General features: G+C 54.8%; 1 protein-coding gene across 1 annotated transcript in view; it reads left to right on the top strand.

The window, feature by feature from the left end:
- The window catches only part of LOC140405629 (uncharacterized), a 70,997-nt gene that overhangs the window by 20,762 nt on the left and 35,290 nt on the right, over window positions 1-14,945 (top strand). The window contains exon 2 of the mRNA XM_072494169.1: window positions 10,773-10,902. Coding sequence (XP_072350270.1) covers window positions 10,773-10,902 — 130 coding nt within the window. The remainder of the gene's footprint in view (window positions 1-10,772; window positions 10,903-14,945) is intronic.

The raw sequence follows: 14,945 nt of genomic DNA, 5'->3' as shown, positions 1-14,945 counted from the left end.
CCCCCATCCACACCGACCCCTCCCCATCCACACCCATACCGACCCCACACCCACCCACACCCACACCGACCCCTCCCCCATCCACACCGACCCCTCCCCCATCCACGCGACCCCTCCCCATCCACACCCACACCGACCCCTCCCCTATCCGCTCCCACACCGACCCCTCCCCATCCACACCGACCCCTCCCCCATCCACACCGACCCCTCCCCCATCCACACCAACACTGACCCCTCCCCCACCCACACCCACACCTCCCCCTCCCCGATCCACATCTCCCCATCCACACCCAAACCGACCCCTCCCCCACCCACACCGACCCCTCCCCATCCACACTGACCCCTCCCCCAACCACACCGACCCCACACCCACCCACACCGGCCCCTCCCGCACCACCACACACAACGACCCCTCCCCCACCCACACCTCCCCCTCCCCACCAACATCGACCCCTCCCCCATCCACACCCACACCGACCCCTCCCCCATCCACACCAACCCCTCCCCCACCCACACTGACCCCTCCCCATCCACAGCCACACCTCCCCCTCCCCCATCCGCTCCCACACCGACCCCTCCCCATCCACACCGACCCCTCCCCATCCACACCCACACCGACCCCTCCCCCATTCACACTGACCCCTCCCCCTTCCACACGCACACCGACCCCTCCCCACCCACACTGACCCCACCCCCATCCACACCGACCCCTCCCCCATCCACACTGACCCCTCCCCCTTCCACACCCACACCGACCCCTCCCCCATCCACACCGACCCCTCCCCCATCCACACCCACACCGACCCCTCCCCATCCACACCCACACCGACCCCTCCCCCATCCACATCGACCCCTCCCCCATCCACACCCACACCGACCCCTCCCCCATCCACACCGACCCCTCCCCATCCACACCCACACCGACCCCTCCCCCACCCACACCCACACCGACCACTCCCCCACCCACACCGACACCGACCCCTCCCCACCCACACTGACCCCTCCCCCATCCACAACGACCCCTCCCCATCCACACCCACACCGACCCCTCCCCCATCCACATCGACCACTCCCCCATCCACACCCACACCGACACCTCCCCCATCCACACCCACACCGACCCGTCCCCCACCCACTCCCACACCGACCCCTCCCCCACCCACACCCACACCGACGCCTCCCCCATCCACATCGACCACTCCCCCATCCACACCCACACCGACACCTCCCCCATCCACACCCACACCGACCCCTCCCCCACCCACACCCACACCGACGCCTCCCCCATCCACATCGACCACTCCCCCATCCACACCCACACCGACACCTCCCCCATCCACTCCCACACCGACCCCTCCCCCACCCACACCCACACCGACGCCTCCCCCATCCACATCGACCACTCCCCCATCCACATCCACACCGACCCCTCCCCCATCCACACACACACCGACCCCTCCCCCACCCACACCGACCCCTCCCCCATCCACAGCCACACCGACCCCTCACCATCCACACCCACACCGACCCCTCCCCCATCCACACCGACCCCTCCCCCATCCACACCGACCCCTCCCCCATCCACACCGACCCCTCCACACCCACACCGACCCCTCCCCCATCCGCTCCCACACCGACCCCTCACCCATCCACACCCACACCGACCCCTCCCCCATCCACACCGTCCCCTCCCCCATCCGCTCCCACACCGACCCCTCACCCATCCACACCCACACCGACCCCTCCCCATCCACACCAACCCCTCCCCCACCCACACCGACCCCTCCCCCATCCACACCCTCACCGACCCCTCCCCCATCCACACTGACCCCTCCCCCTTCCACACGCACACCGACCCCTCCCCACCCACACTGACCCCACCCCCATCCACACCGACCCCTCCCCCATCCACACTGACACCTCCCCCTTCCACACCCACACCGACCCCGCCCCCATCCACACCGACCCCTCCCCCATCCACACCCACACCGATCCCTCCCCCATCCACACTGACCCCTCCCCCTTCCACACCCACACCGACCCCTCCCCCATCCACACCGACCCCTCCCCCATCCACACCCACACCGACCCCTCCCCCATCCACACTGACCCCTCCCCCTTCCACACCCACACCGACCCCTCCCCCATCCACACCGACCCCTCCCCCATCCACACCCACACCGACCCCTCCCCCATCCACACCCACACTGACCCCTCCCCCATCCACACCCACACCGACCCCTCCCCATCCACACCCACACCGACCCCTCCCCATCCACACCCACACCGACCCCTCCCCATCCACACCCACACCGACCCCTCCCCCATCCACATCGACCCCTCCCCCATCCACACCCACACCGACCCCTCCCCCATCCACACCCACACCGACCCCTCCCCCATCCACACCCACACCCACCCACACCCACACCGACCCCTCCCCCATCCACACCGACCCCTCCCCCATCCACACGACCCCTCCCCCATCCACACCCACACCGACCCCTCCCCTATCCGCTCCCACACCGACCCCTCCCCATCCACACCGACCCCTCCCCCATCCACACCAACACTGACCCCTCCCCCACCAACACCCACACCGACCGCTCCTCCACCCACACCACCCCCTCCCCACCCACACCGACCCCTCCCCCATCCACACCCACACCGACCCCTCCCCCATCCGCTCCCGCACCGACCCCTCCCCATGCACACCCACACCAACCCCTCCCCATCCACAATCACACCGACCCCTCCCCCATCCACACCCACACCAACCCCTCCCCCATCCACACCCACACCGACCCCTCCCCCATCCACACCCACACCGACCCCTCCCCCATCCACACCGACCCCTCCCCCATCCACACCGACCCCTCCCCCATCCACACCCACACCGACACCTCCCCCATCCACACCCACACCGACCCCACACCCACCCACACCGGCCCCTCCCGCACCAACACACACACCGACCCCTCCCCCACCCACACCTCCCCCTACCCACCCACATCGACCCCTCCCCCATCCACACCCACACCGACCCCTCCCCCACCCACACAGACCCCTCCCCACCAACACTGACCCGTCCCCCATCCAAAACGACCCCTCCCCCATCCACACCCACACCAACCCCTCCCCCACCCACACCGACCCCTCCCCCACCCACACCGACCCCTCCCCCATCCACATCGACCACATCCACACCCACATCAACCCCTCCCCCACCCACACCGACCCCTCCCCCACCAACACACACATCGACCCCTCCCCCACCCACCCTCACACTGACCCCTCTGCCACCCACACGCACACCTCCCCTCCCCACCCCCATCCACAGCCACACTGACCCCACCCCATCCACACCGACCCCTCCCCCATCCACACCCACCCCCACCCCACCCCCATCCACACCCACACCGACCCCTCCCCATCCACACCGACCCCTCCCCCATCCACACCGACCCCTCCCCCATCCACACCAACACTGACCCCTTCCCCATCCACACCCAAACCGACCCCTCCCCCATCCACACCCACACCGACCCCTCCCCATCCAGACCGACCCCTCCCCCACCACACCGACCCCTCCCCATCTACACCCACACCTACTGCTCCCCCATCCACACCCACACCGACCCCTCCCCCAACCACACCCACACCGCCCCCTCCCCCACCCACACCGACCCCTCCCCCTTCCACACCGACCCCTCCCCCACCCTCACCGACCCATCCCCCACCCACACAGACCCCTCCCCCATCCACAACGACCCCTCCCCATCCACACCCACACCGACCCCTCCCCACCCACACTGACCCCTCCCCCATCCACAACGACCCCTCCCCATCCACACCCACACCGACCCCTCCCCCATCCACATCGACCCCTCCCCCATCCACGCCCACCCCACCCCCATCCACAGCCACACTGACTCCTCCCCCATCCACACCGACCCCAGACCCACCCACACCGGCACCTCCCCCACCCACACCTCCCCCTCCCCACCCACATTGACCCCTCCTCCATCCACACCCACACCGACCCCTCCCCCACCCACACAGACCCCTCCCCCTTCCATACCCACACCGACCCCTCCCCACCCACACCGGCCCCTCCCCCACCAACACACGCATCGACCCCTCCCCCACCCACCCTCACACTGACCCCTCTGCCACCCACACGCACACCTCCCCCTCCCCACCCCCATCCACAGCAACTCTGACCCCACCCCATCCACACCGACCCCTCCCCCATCCACACCGACCCCTCCCCATCCACACCCACACCGACCCCTCCCCCATCCACACCCACACCAACCCCTCCCCCACCCACACCGACCCCTCCCCCATCCACACCCACACCGACCCCTCCCCCATCCGCTCCCACACCGACCCCTCCCCATCCACACCCACACCGACCCCTCCCCCATCCACACCCACACCGACCCCTCCCCCATCCACTCCCACACCGACCCCTCCCCCATCCACACCGACCCCTCCCCGATCCACACCCGCACCGACCCCTCCCCGATCCACACCCGCACCCACCCCACCCCCATCCACACCCACACCGTCCCCTCCCCCATCCACACCCACACCGACCCCTCCCCTATCCACACCCAAACCGACCCCTCCCCCATCCACACCCACAATGACCGCTCCCCCACCCACACCCACACAGACCCCTCCCCCATCTACACCGACCCCTCCCCCATCCACACCCACACCGTCCCCTCCCCCATCCACACCGACCCCTCCCCCACCCACACCCAATCCGACCCCTCCCCCACCCACACCTCCCCCTCCCCCATCCACACCCACACCGACCCCTCCCCCATCCACACCGACCCCTCCCCCATCCACACCCACACTGACCCCTCCCCATCCACACCCACACCGACCCCTCCCCATCCACACCCACACCGACCCGTCCCCCATCCACACCGACCCCTCCCCCATCCACACTGTCCCCTCCCACACCGTCCCCTCCCCCATCCACACCGACCCCTCCCCCACCCACACCGTCCCCTCCCCATCCACACCCACACCGTCCCCTCCCCATCCACACCGACCCCTCCCCCACCCACACCGTCCCCTCCCCATCCACACCCACACCGTCCCCTCCCCATCCACACCAACCACTCCCCATCCACACCCACACCGACCCCTCCCACATCCACACCGACCCCTCCCCCATCCACACCCACACCGACCCCTCCCACACTACACACTTCCTAACCATGGCTACATTTGCCACCCAACAATAATTCATCAAGTTTGGGTGAGCTGACCCCCACCCTCCCCCGCCCCACCCGCAACCCCCCCACCCCGGACCCCGCTCCAGCAGCACCTTCCTCACCCGCGGGGCCTTACCCGCCCAACAAATCTCCAAATCAGCGCATTCACCCTCCTACAAAGCCTCAGGAATGAGGATCGGGAGATTCTGGAACACAAACAAGAACCTCGGGAGAACCGTCACCTTCACCGATTACACCCGTCCTGCCAGCGACAGCGGGGGCACATCCCACCTCCTAAAACCCCCCTTCATCTGTTCCCCAACACGGCCAGATTCAGCTTGTGCAGCCGCTCCCACCCCCAGGCCAGCTGAATGCCCAAATACCGAAACCCCCCCCCCCCCCCACCACCCGAAACGGCAACTCCCCCAACCTCCTCTCCTGCCCCCTCGCCGGAATCGGAAAATCCTCGCTCTTCCCCACATTCACTTTCTATCCCGAAAACCCACCAAACTCCTCCAATGTACCCAGAATCCCCCAATACCTCCCAAAGGGTTTGAAATGTCGAGAAGCAGGTCGTCCGCGTACAGCGAGGCCCTTTGTTCCCCCCCCCCCACCGTACTATCCCCCGCCAGTCCCTTGATGCTCTCAGCGCCATCGCCAATTGCCAAGGCAACGAGCAGTGGGGAGAGTGGACACCCCTCCTCGTGCCCCGGTGTGGCCCGGAATATTCCAAACTCACCCGGTTCACACTCGCTGCGGGCGCCCGGTACAACAGCCGGACCCAATCCACAAACCCCTGTCCCAAACCCAAACCATCCCAGCACCTCCCACAGGTAGTCCCACTCCACCCAGCCGAAGGCCTTCTCCGCATCCATGGCAACCACCACTTTCCCACGTCGCCCCTCCGGGGGCGTCATGATCACTTTCAACAACCGCCTGATGCCTCCCCTTAACAAACCCCGCCTGGTCCTCCCCTATCACCCCCGGCTCACAGTCCTCAATCCTTGAAGCCAAGATCTTGGCCAGTAAATTGGAGCCCACATTTAACCGTGAAATTGGCCGGCAGGGCCCTCACTGCTCCGGATCCTTGGCCCTTTTTAGAATTAAGGAGGTGGAGGCCTGTGATAACGTTGGGGGGAGCACCCCCTGCTCCCTCACCTCATTGAACGCCCTCACCAGCAGGGACCCCAGGTCCCAGGAAACCTTTTGTCAACTTCACCGGGGCCTCCCCTGTCTGCATTGCCCCCACACCCACCACCACCTCCACCAGCCCAATGGAGGCTCCCGATCCCTCCACCAGGTCCTCCCCACCCTCGGGAACTCCAACCCCTCCGGGATGAAAATCGCTTATTGTCACGAGTAGGTTTCAATGAAGTTACTGTGAAAAGCCCCTAGTCGCCACATTCCGGCGCCTGTTCGGGGAGGCTGGTACGGGAATCGAACCGTGCTGCTGGCCTGCCTTGGTCTGCTTTCAAAGCCAGCGATTTAGCCCAGTGTGCTAAACCAACCCCTCCCAGATGGTGCAGGGTGTAGGTGAATGCAGGGCCGAGGGGATAGCTTCTGGGATGGTGTAGGTGAATGCGGAGGCCGTCCCCGGACTGGTCATCCAGGGGGGTGCTGGGATTGTGGCTGCGGGCGAGATACCCCAGACAGGTGGGTATGGTCTGTTGCTGATCCTGCAAGACAAAACACAAGACACACGGTGAGATGTTGGGAAGGAGTGGTCTGGGGGAGAGGGTGGCTCACTCGCTATTGGGACATCTTTGCGCATTCGGGGCTCACTTGCACACCCTGGGGAAGAGGGTGTCCCGCCTTTCCTCTATAATATCCAACGTTCGATCAAGCTCCGCAGCTGCGAAGGGTGGTGCTGATCTTCATGGAGCCGCCATCTTGGTTGGAATGAGAGTGTGCGGGGAGTGGGTCGTTTATCAGCGACTCCAGCTTGTCAAGCTCTCCAGCGCCAATTTCGGATCCAGTGAATCCGACGTGGGCTGGATTGGGAATTGCTCTGGATTCACCTGGACAGAGTCCTGACCCATTAGCGTATCCTGACTCACATTCTGAATAGCGCCCCCAACGGGAACGTAAATCACTCACAATTCAGCCCCAGCCTCAACATTACTCTCCCAAACGGAGAATTTCAAAAAATGAAATGAAAATCGCTTATTGTCACAAGTCGGCTTCAAATGAAGTTACTGTGAAAAGCCCCTAGTCGCCACATTCCGGCACCTGTTCGGGGAGGCTGGTATGGGAACCCCTGATCGAAAAAAGAACAAAGAACAATAGAGCACAGGAACAGGCCCTTCGGCCCTCCAAGCCCGTGCTATCCATGGTACCTGCCTAAACAAAACCCGCCTGAACTTACAGAGTCCATATCCTTCCATTCCCACCCTATTCATATATTTGTCTAGATGTCCCTTAACTGTCGCTATCGTACCTGCTCCCACCCCCTCCCCAGGCAGCGCGGTCCATACACACCACCCTCTGTGTAAAGAACGTGCCTCGCACATCTGTTCTAAACTTTTCCCCACGCATTTTAAACCTATGTCCCCCAGTACTTGACTCTCTTGCCCCAGGAAAAAGCCTCTGACCATCCACTCTGTCCATGCCCCTCATAATCTTGTAGACCTCTATCAGGCCGCCTCTCAACCTCCGTCGTTCCAGTGAGAACAGACCGGGTTTATCTAACCTCTCCTCACAGCTAATCGCCTCCATACCAGGCAACATCCTCGTAAACCGCTTCTGTACCCTCGCCAAAGCCTCCACATCCTTCTGGTAGTGTGGCGACCAGAATTGCACACAATATTCCAAATGAGGCCTAACTAAGGTCCTGTACAGCAGCAGCATGACTTGCCAATTTACAAAATGGATGTGCATTCCTTGGAGATGATGCAGAGAAGATTCACTGGGTTGATTCCTGGGTCACAGAGTTGTCCAATACTGAAAGGAATCATATTGTCGGGAACTCTCTGGAATTTAGGAGAATGAGAGCGATCTCATTGAAACAGACAAGATGATAAGGTAGGAAGGTTGTTTCCCCCTGGCTGGGACATCGAGAACTGGGCAGCACAGATTCAGGAGAGAGAGTTCATCAAATAGGACTGAGATAGGGAGAAATATCTTCACTCAAAGGGCTGTGAATCTCTGGAATTATCCAGTCTATAATGGATGTTTCATCATTGAGAATATTCAAGGCCAAGACAGCTAGAATTTAGGATTCTAGGTTCCTCGCGGGTGTACTTTAAGACCATAAGACACAGGAACAGAATTAGGCCACTCGGCCCATCGAGTCTGCTCCGCCATTCTATCGTGGCTGATATTTTCTCATCTCCATTCTCCTGCCTTCGCCCCATAACCCCTGATCCCCTTATTGATCAAGAACCTGTCTATCTCTGTCTTAAAGACACTCAGTGATTTGGCCTCCACAGCCTTCTGCGGCAAAGAGTTCCACAGATTCACCGCCCTCTGGCTGAAGACATTCCTCCTCATCTCTATTTTAAAGGATCGTCCCTTTAGTCTGAGATTCTGTCCTCTTATGGGCGGCTCATAGCACAGTGGTTAGCACTGTGGCTTCACAGCTCCAGGGTCCGAGGTTCGATTCCCGGCTTGGGTCACTGTCTGTGCGGAGTCTGCACGTTCTCCCCGTGTCTGCGTGGGTTTCCTCCGGGTGCTCCGGTTTCCTCCCACAGTCCAAAGACGTGCAGGTTAGGTGGATTGGCCACGCTAAATTGCCCTTAGTGTCAAGTGGGGTTGCTGGGATACGGGTATGGGGCGGAGTTCTGGGTTTAAATGGGGTGCTCTTTCCAAGGGCCGGTGCAGGCTCGATGGGCTGAATGGCCTCCTTCTGCACTGTAAATTCTATGTAATCAATCAAATGGTTCTGGGTTTTCCCACAGGTGGAAAGATCCTCTCCACGTCCACTCTATCCAGGCCTCACAGTATCCTATAAGTTTCAATAAGATCCCCTCTCATCCTCCAAAGAGTACAGACCCAGAGTCCTCAACCGTTCCTCATACGACAAGTTCTTCATTCCAGGGATCATTCTTGTGAACCTCCCCTGGACCCTTTCCAAGGCCAGCACGTCCTTCCTTAGATACGGGGCCCAAAACTGCTCACAATGCTCCAAATGGGGTCTAACCAGAGCCTTATACAGCCTCAGAAGTACATCCCTGGTCTTGTATTCTAGCCCTCTCGACATGAATGCTAACATTGCATTTGCCTTCCTCACTGCCGACTGAACCTGCACGTTAACCTTTCGAGAATCGTGAACAAGGACTCACAAGCCCCTTTGTGCTTCTGATTTCCGAAGCATCTCCCCATTTAGAAAACAGTCTATTCCTCCATTCCTCCTTCCAAAGTGCACAACCTCACACTTTTCCACATTGTATTTCATCTGCCACTTCTTTGCCCGCTCTCCTAGCCTGTCCAAGTCCTTCTGCAGCACTCTTGCTTCCTCAATACTACTACAAATAAAGTTGGGGTTAAAGGTGAGGCATGATCTTGTTGATCGGTGGAACAGGCTTGAGGAGTTATTGGGCCTATTCCAGCTCCTATTTCTTATGGTCCAATGACATTGTTTTATTTTCATCCTGGATTAGTGCCTGGATACGAGGACCAATTCCTAACCCATTGAAACCTTTCTGTTTCAGTAATGTGGTAAAACAGCCAAAGGGAAACACAATTACTGGACATGATTCAGTGTCGATGGCCTTCCAGAACATTCTCTATATTTGTTTCATTGAAAGCCCAAGGGGAAGGTGTGAGGCCCAATGGGCAGGATAACTCTAAAGTTGAAAGAGTGCATGAGGGGGTCAGGAAAATCAATCTGGAAGTGGTGATGCCAAGACTCCCATCAAAAATTCCAAACCCTTTTACCAGGTCAGTCCATGCAGGACATGAATACTGCTCCCACACCTGGGAACGAGGACAGTCCCCTCAACACTGATGTGTTTTGGTGCGAGTTCAGCTGTGTCACATGGGCCCCACACCTCAGGAAGGACATACTGGCACTGGAGCGGGTCCAGTGGAGATTCACACGGATGATCCCAGGAATGGTAGGCCTAACATACGATGAACGTCTGAGGATCCTGGGATTATATTCATTGGAGTTTAGGAGGTTGAGGGGAGATCTAATAGAAACTTACAAGATAATGAATGGCTTAGATAGGGTGGATGTAGGGAAGTTGTTTCCATTAGCAGGGGAGACTAGGACCCGGGGGCACAGCCTTAGAATAAAAGGGAGTCACTTTAGAACAGAGATGAGGAGAAATTTCTTCAGCCAGAGAGTGGTGGGTCTGTGGAATTCATTGCCGCAGAGGGCGGTGGAGGCCGGGACGTTGAGTTTTAAGACAGAAGTTGATAAATTATTGATTTCTCGAGGAATTAAGGGCTATGGAGAGAGAGCGGGTAAATGGAGTTGAAATCAGCCATGATTGAATGGTGGAGTGGACTCGATGGGCCGAATGGCCTGTCTTCCGCACCTATGTCTTATGGTCTTATGGTCTTATGGTGATAGGTTTTATTTTCTTGTTTTAGAATTATGTTGAGATGGAATTCAAAGTTCGCCAGAAGGTTCAAACTGAAGTTGATGCTGTGGATATTGAAAGTGCAGTGGCGATCGGTCTGGAGAAACTATTCAGTTATGCACGTTGTGGGAATGTTGCAGGTATGTCAGATGTTCCTTCAAAGTAACAACAGATTCTAAAACAGCCACTCACTCTTTAACCTGTCACGTTTGAAACTTTCTGTACAGACTGACACACTGAGCAAAGAATTGTCAATCCCAGAGCGTTCCGCGGTCACATGTGACCAGTGGGTTGAGGCGCTATTTGGGCTACTTACACACATAGAAACAAACCGAGAAAATAGAAGCAGGAGGAGGCCATTCGGCCCCTCGAGCCTGCTCCGCCATTCATTCTGATCATGGCTGATCATCAAGTTCCCGCCTTCCCCCCATATCCCATGATCCCCTGAGCCCTACTTCTTTGATACCTTCAGGCTTTATGTTTCCAGAATCCGGGAAGGTTTCCCACCTGTGCTGGGAGTGAGATTCCAGCTGTGGTTGCTGAATTTCCCGAGTGTAATAAAGGCTCCTTGTCAGGCATGAACCCGCTCTTGGAGTCGACATGAACCCTTGTGGAAGCTGAGAAACTGCATCTCTCTCAGCTCAGTGGATGCTGCGGGAATGCTGGCTCCTGTCTGAGACTCAGTGACAGGAAATTCTACCTTGTTAAAGAGAAATCCTGTGTAACTAGCTGCGTCCAGTTATTTAATGGTTAATGGTGGTTGAGGGTGAATGTTTAATGGTTAATGGTGGTTGAGGGTGAATGTTTAATGGTTTATGGTGGTTGAGGGTGAATGTTTAATGGTTAATGGTGATTGAGGGTGAATATTTAATGGTTAATGGTGGTTGAGGGTGAATGTTTAATGGTTAATGGTGGTTGAGGGTGAATGTTTAATGGTTAATGGTGGTTGAGGGTGAATGTTTAATGGTTAATGGTGATTGAGGGTGAATATTTAATGGTTAATGGTGGTTGAGGGTGAATGTTTAATGGTTAATGGTGATTGAGGGTGAATGTTTAATGGTTAATGGTGGTTGAGGGTGAATGTTTAATGGTTAATGGTGGTTGAGGGTGAATGTTTATTGGTTAATGGTGGTTGAGGGTGAATGTTTCATGGTTAATGGTGGTTGAGGGTGAATGTTTAATGGTTAATGGTGGTTGAGGGTGACTGTTTAATGGTTAATGGTGGTTGAGGGTGAATGTTTAATGGTCTATGGTGGTTGAGGGTGAATGTTTAATGGTTAATGGTGGTTGAGGGTGAATGGTTAATGGTCAATGGTGGTTGAGGGTGAATGTTTAATGGTTAATGGTTGTTGAGGGTAAATGTTTAATGGTTAATGGTGGTTGAGGGTGAATGTTTAATGGTTAATGGTGATTGAGGGTGAATGTTTAATGGTTAATGGTGATTGAGGGTGAATATTTAATGGTTAATGGTGGTTGAGGGTGAATGTTTAATGGTTAATGGTGGTTGAGGGTGAATGTTTAATGTTTAATGGTGGTTGAGGGTGAATGTTTCATGGTTAATGGTGGTTGAGGGTGAATGTTTAATGGTTAATGGTGGTTGAGGGTGAATGTTTATTGGTTAATGGTGGTTGAGGGTGAATGTTTCATGGTTAATGGTGGTTGAGGGTGAATGTTTAATGGTTAATGGTGGTTGAGGGTGACTGTTTAATGGTTAATGGTGGTTGAGGGTGAATGTTTAATGGTTAATGGTGGTTGAGGGTGAATGTTTAATGGTTAATGATGGTTGAGGGTGAATGGTTAATGGTTAATGGATGTTGAGGGTGAATGTTTAATGGTTTATGATGGTTGAGGGTGAATGTTTAATGGTGATTAAGGGTGAATGTTTAATGGTTTATGGTGGTTGAGGGTGAATGTTTAATGGTTAATGGTGGTTGAGGGTGAATGTTTAATGGTTAATGGTGGTTGAGGGTGAATGTTTAATGGTTAATGGTGGTTGAGGGTGAATGTTTAATGGTTAATGGTGCTTGAGGGTGAATGTTTAATGGTTTATGGTGGTTGAGGGTGAACGTTTAATGGTTAATCGTGGTTGAGGGTGAATGTTTCATGGTTAATGATGGTTGAGGGTGAATGTTTAATGGTTAATGGTGGTTGAGGGTGAATGTTTAATGGTTAATGGATGTTGAGGGTGAATGTTTAATGGTTAATGGTGATTGAGGGTGAATTTTTAATTGTTAATGGTGGTTGAGGGTGAATGTTTAATGGTTAATGGTGATTGAGGGTGAATGTTTAATGGTTAATGGTGGTTGAGGGTGAATGTTTAATGGTTAATGGTGGTTGAGGGTGAATGTTTAATGGTTAATGGTGGTTGAGGGTGAATGTTTAATGGTTAATGGTGATTGAGGCTGAATGTTTATTGGTTTATGGTGGTTGAGGGTGAATGTTTAATGGTTAATGGTGGTTGAGGGTGAATGTTTATTGGTTAATGGTGGTTGAGGGTGAATGTTTAATGGTTAATGGTGGTTGAGGGTGAATGTTTAATGGTTAATGGTGGTTGAGGGTGAATGTTTAATGGTTAATGGTGGTTGAGGGTGAATGTTTAATGGTTAATGGTGGTTGAGGGTGAATGTTTATTGGTTAATGGTGGTTGAGGGTGAATGTTTAATGGTTAATGGTGGCTGAGGGTGAATGTTTAATGGTTAATGGTGGTTACGGGTGAATGTTTAATGGTTTATGGTGGTTACGGGTGAATGTTTAATGGTTAATGGTGGTTGAGGGTGAATGTTTAATGGTTAATGGTGGTTGAGGGTGAATGTTTAAAGGTTTATGGTGGTTGAGGGTGAATGTTTAATGGTTAATGGTGGTTGAGGGTGAATGTTTATTAGTTAATGGTGGTTGAGGGTGATGTTTAATGGTTAATGGTGGTTGAGGGTGAATGTTTAATGGTTAATGGTGGTTGAGGGTGATGTTTAATGGTTAATGGTGGTTGAGGGTGCTTGTTTAAAGGTTTATGGTGGTTGAGGGTGAATGTTTAATGGTTAATGGTGGTTGAGGGTGAATGTTTAATGGTTAATGGTGATTGAGGGTGAATGTTTAATGGTTAATGGTGATTGAGGGTGAATGTTTAATGGTTAATTGTGGTTGAGGGTGAATGTTTAATGGTTTATGGTGGTTGTGGGTGAATGTTTAATGGTTAATTGTGGTTGTGGGTGAATGTTTAATGGTTAATGGTGGTTGAGGGTGAATGTTTAATGGTTAATGATGGTTGAGGGTGAATGTTTAATGGTTTATGGTGGTTGAGGGTGAATGTTTAATGGTTAATTGTGGTTGTGGGTGAATGTTTAATGGTTAATGGTGGTTGAGGGTGAATGTTTAATGGTTAATGATGGTTGAGGGTGAATGTTTAATGGTTAATGATGGTTGAGGGTGAATGTTTAATGGTTAATGGTGATTGAGGGTGAATGTTTAATGGTTAATGGTGGTTGAGGGTGAATGTTTAATGGTTAATGGTGGTTGAGGGTGAATGTTTAATGGTTTATGGTGGTTGAGGGTGAATGTTTAATGGTTAATGGTGGTTGAGGGTGAATGTTTCATGGTTAATGGTGGTTGAGGGTGAATGTTTAATGGTTAATGGTGGTTGAGGGTGAATGTTTCATGGTTAATGGTGGTTGAGGGTGAATGTTTCATGGTTAATGGTGGTTGAGGGTGAATGTTTAATGGTTAATGGTGGTTGAGGGTGAATGTTTCATGGTTAATGGTGGTTGAGGGTGATGTTTAATGGTTAATGGTGGTTGAGGGTGAATGTTTAATGGTTAATGGTGATTGAGGGTGAATGTTTAATGGTTAATGGTGATTGAGGGTGAATGTTTAATGGTTAATTGTGGTTGAGGGTGAATGTTTAATGGTTTATGGTGGTTGTGGGTGAATGTTTAATGGTTAATTGTGGTTGTGGGTGAATGTTTAATGGTTAATGGTGGTTGAGGGTGAATGTTTAATGGTTAATGATGGTTGAGGGTGAATGTTTAATGGTTTATGGTGATTGAGGGTGAATGTTTAATGGTTAATGATGGTTGAGGGTGAATGTTTAATGGTTAATGGTGGTTGAGGGTGAATGTTTAATGGTTTATGGTGGTTGAGGGTGAATGTTTAATGGTTAATGGTGGTTGAGGGTGAATGTTTCATGGTT

The sequence above is a fragment of the Scyliorhinus torazame genome, unplaced genomic scaffold (genome assembly GCF_047496885.1).
Source record: "Scyliorhinus torazame isolate Kashiwa2021f unplaced genomic scaffold, sScyTor2.1 scaffold_154, whole genome shotgun sequence".
Classification (NCBI taxonomy): Eukaryota; Metazoa; Chordata; class Chondrichthyes; order Carcharhiniformes; family Scyliorhinidae; genus Scyliorhinus; species Scyliorhinus torazame.
This window is presented reverse-complemented; position numbering and strand designations above follow the sequence as displayed.